Here is a 3,653-nt window from a genome sequence, read left to right as displayed (position 1 = left end):
AAAAAAAAATCATACCAACCATCCCAAACGCCCCCTCACTCATTACGGTTAAAATATTTGGCAACCATATTTTATACATTTCTTATGCTGGAAGAACAACCGTATAAGGTACATTCTTAACCCTCTCTTTCCCATGGTAGCACAGGCCACCTATTTTCAACGAACGCGGGCTAAACCGAATTGTTACGAGTAACTCAATAATAATTGGAATAAATTTATACGCTTATTTGTCTTATCAAACATCGAAATAAGTGACCTAAGGGTCAAACTATTGAAAAACAATCAGCTAACTATTGGAAAACAATCAAATTTTTTTATTGTGGTTTTGAATAATATAGCTTATGGACTTAGCCACGGACTTCTTTTTTTTTTCTTTCTTTTTCTTTTCTGCTCTAAATGCGGGCAATGTTTACATTAAATGACATCCGGACCAACATCCGGACAACGAATGTTCACAGGATGAACACGAAGTGGATGAATGCACAACGAAATCGTTCATTTTTTGTAAACACGGCCCGCAGTAATGGTTTTCTTCCCGCTGGAAGTTGCAGCGTGACGTCATCGTAGATTAGTTCATATGGAACAACTTTTGTTCAAGAACTTTTTTTAGAAACGCCATTTTGATAGTTAAATTGTCGAACAAAGCTGTGGGAAAGAAAGGGTTAATATGCTCAGCACGCAAAAGTACTATGGGAGAATGACGAATTTGAAACGGTAAACAAACTTCACAAAATTTGTAAACAACAAGGCCAGTAAACGTCAAAATCCCATACAAAATCAAAACAGTGCAGATCCCTATTGGTCCATTGAGTTGTTCGTGGATGACAGCCGTTTCAGTCCTGTGGGTGCAACACGCCCGTACGAATCCTCTGGGCCGCCTTGCGTAGCCCCCAGTTTTGTTCAAATTTTGACCATTTTTTTCACGTTTTTTCATCTGTCCAAGTGTAACCAAGACTGAACCAAGCTGAAACACGGAGTTCATTCAAACGTCATTACTCGACATCGTCCTGTTCGGCGAGCGTGCAAATCTGTAAACAATCGTAATTTAAATCCAATTTCTACCTGGTTTATCACGCAAATTTTACAATCTACCATAAAAAGGAGTGCAAGTAGTTCCTCGTAAAATGCCGGTGGATATAAACCGGCTAACGGACGGTTGGTTGGAGTTGGAATCCGACCCGGGTCTGTTCACTCTGCTGCTGGAGGATTTTGGCGTCAAAGGCGTTCAAGTGGAGGAAATCTACGATCTGCAGAAAAATATCGAAGGCCCTGTTTATGGGTTTATTTTCCTGTTTCGCTGGATCGAGGAACGTCGAGCACGGCGAAAGATTGTGGAAACTACGGAAATCTACGTGAAGGACGAGGAAGCAGTGAACAACATTTTCTTCGCCCAGCAGGTGGTTCCGAACAGTTGTGCAACCCATGCCCTGTTGTCGGTTCTACTGAATTGTTCCGACATCGATCTGGGGAATACTCTTAGTCGACTAAAGGTCCACACGAAGGGAATGTGTCCGGAAAATAAGGGATGGGCCATTGGAAACACCCCGGAGCTGGCATGTGCACATAACTCGCACGCAATGCCTCAAGCCCGGAGGCGCATGGATCGAAATTCCGGAGTTAGCACTGGCAGGTAATTACCTTAATTTTGTTTGTTATCATTTCAGAGCGTTAATGATTGATCATAAGATTTATCATGATTTATGATTATGCTTAACCAAAAATATATCATTTAGAATAAACTTGAAAATTATCACCATTCATAATCATTGTAATATTAAGTTTTAACCCTCTCTTTCCCATGGTAGCTTCAGAGAAAATTTATTCATATCATGTTCATCATTTCAGATTTACCGGAGAGGCATTCCACTTTGTTAGCTTCGTGCCGATCAATGGTCATCTATTCGAGCTGGACGGATTGAAACCGTTTCCGATGGATCATGGTCCTTGGGGCGAAAAAGAAGCCTGGACGGACAAATTTCGTCGCGTAATGTCTGACCGTTTGGGAATATCCACGGGCGAGCAGGACATTCGATTCAATCTAATGGCCGTCGTTCCGGATCGACGGATTGCAATCACCCATAAGCTGAAAATGTTGCGAACGAACCAGACAATTGTTTCGGCGGCGTTGGAAAAGCTATTGAAAAGCAAGAGGACTGAAAGCAGATCCCTTGAAACGATAGATAAAATCAAGAAAGAGGAAGAATCTCCAGTGAAGCTAAGCTCGGAATATTCTCAACTACTTGAAATGAACGAAAAAGACGACTCGTCTGTCCCTATGTCAAAGGAGCTAGAATCTTTGGTGTCTCTGAACAGCTCTTCCGATTCCGTTGAAATTATCGGCGAAACGGAAATAAAGAAGGAAAATCCGCCTCCCTCGCCACCACCTTCATTTATCGGTGCTGGAACATTTTCTCCGAAAGATCTCCTCTCGCTACTGAAGAACCTTGAATCGGAGATCAACATAACCGAACAGCACCTTTGCGACGAGAACGAGAAGCGGGCCATGTTCAAAGTGGACGACTGTCGCCGAACCCACAACTACGACGAATTCATCTGTACTTTCCTTTCGATGCTGGCCCATCAGGGAGAGCTGGGGGATCTCGTTTCGCAGCATTTGATCACCAATCGGAAGCCCAACATGGGCAGTGTTCAGAACAGTGGTTCCCGCGGAGTGGTACGCAACTACAACAAAAAGACGACCACCAACGGGTCGTCGCCGAAGACACCCAGCTCGAAGCGACGGCGCGGCCGCACCAAGTACCGGAAGAGGAAATAGATGCGCTGACAGGGTTATGTGGATTATGAGACTGTAAGGCTGCTTTCTCTTCGGAGTGAAAGGAGAGAGGGTACGGCATTTTTTTTTTCTTAGTAGGTATTTTGCTTTTATTAATTATTATTAGCTTCGAGTAAATGATTACTTCCTACATTTGAATTAATAAAAATCTGATTGCTTAGGTTCAGCTTAATGCAATTATCAAAAATGATGCCTGTTATTAATGAAAAATTGTTCCTTCGGAAGAAAAACATAAACTACGAGTAAATCAGGTAAAAATAGAGTTTTACTCCAAATGAGCTTGCATTTTTTGTCAACTCAGATGAATTAGCGTTAGCGTAGTTACGGTATACTTTGTAGATTGGATACTAGCAACATTCATGTTTCTCTTTGATAATCTCATTCAGACTGCTTTCAGAAACAAAGTCGAGGAACAAACTTTGATCCAATATTAAACAAGAATAGTAAAATCATGAATATTGCTATTCCCGGTCACGCCCATCTTTACCGTAACTTGATGTAGGATTTACACCGACTCAGCGACACCCTCATAAGTACTACGGAAGTGGTAGTTGGGATCAGGCTTGGGAACTGTGATCACAGTTTGCCACAGTTCATCGATTCTGCCAGTCAACCAAAACACAAAGCAGCAGCAGTATCAATACCATCAGGCGTTGCGCTGCCAAAGCACAGTGGTCCAGGAATCAGTTTTACGCGGAAATATGCTTTTTGAGCTTTAGAATGAAACATTAGACAAAAACGGTCTTCTACAAAGTTGTTTGTATTATTTAAGCCCTTTGTTTAGTGTTATTGAAAATTGGGGTGGACCACATTTCATAGAAATTTGGGTTTATTCTACGACTGGCGTGAGATGAGAATT

General features: G+C 42.0%; 1 protein-coding gene across 1 annotated transcript; it reads left to right on the top strand.

Moving 5' to 3' along the window:
- The first annotated feature begins 975 nt into the window (after positions 1 to 975).
- On the top strand, positions 976 to 2,984 carry LOC5566609 (ubiquitin carboxyl-terminal hydrolase calypso). The gene is made up of 2 exons (XM_001650956.2): positions 976 to 1,630; positions 1,846 to 2,984. The coding sequence occupies exons 1-2, from the start codon at positions 1,125 to 1,127 to the stop codon at positions 2,774 to 2,776; spliced, it is 1,437 nt and encodes a 478-aa protein (XP_001651006.2). The 5' UTR covers positions 976 to 1,124; the 3' UTR covers positions 2,777 to 2,984.
- The last annotated feature ends 669 nt before the right edge of the window (positions 2,985 to 3,653 follow it).

The sequence above is a fragment of the Aedes aegypti genome, chromosome 3 (assembly GCF_002204515.2).
Source record: "Aedes aegypti strain LVP_AGWG chromosome 3, AaegL5.0 Primary Assembly, whole genome shotgun sequence".
NCBI lineage: Eukaryota > Metazoa > Arthropoda > Insecta > Diptera > Culicidae > Aedes > Aedes aegypti.
The sequence above is the reverse complement of the archived record's forward strand: the minus strand, read 5'-3'. Positions and strand labels throughout refer to the sequence as shown.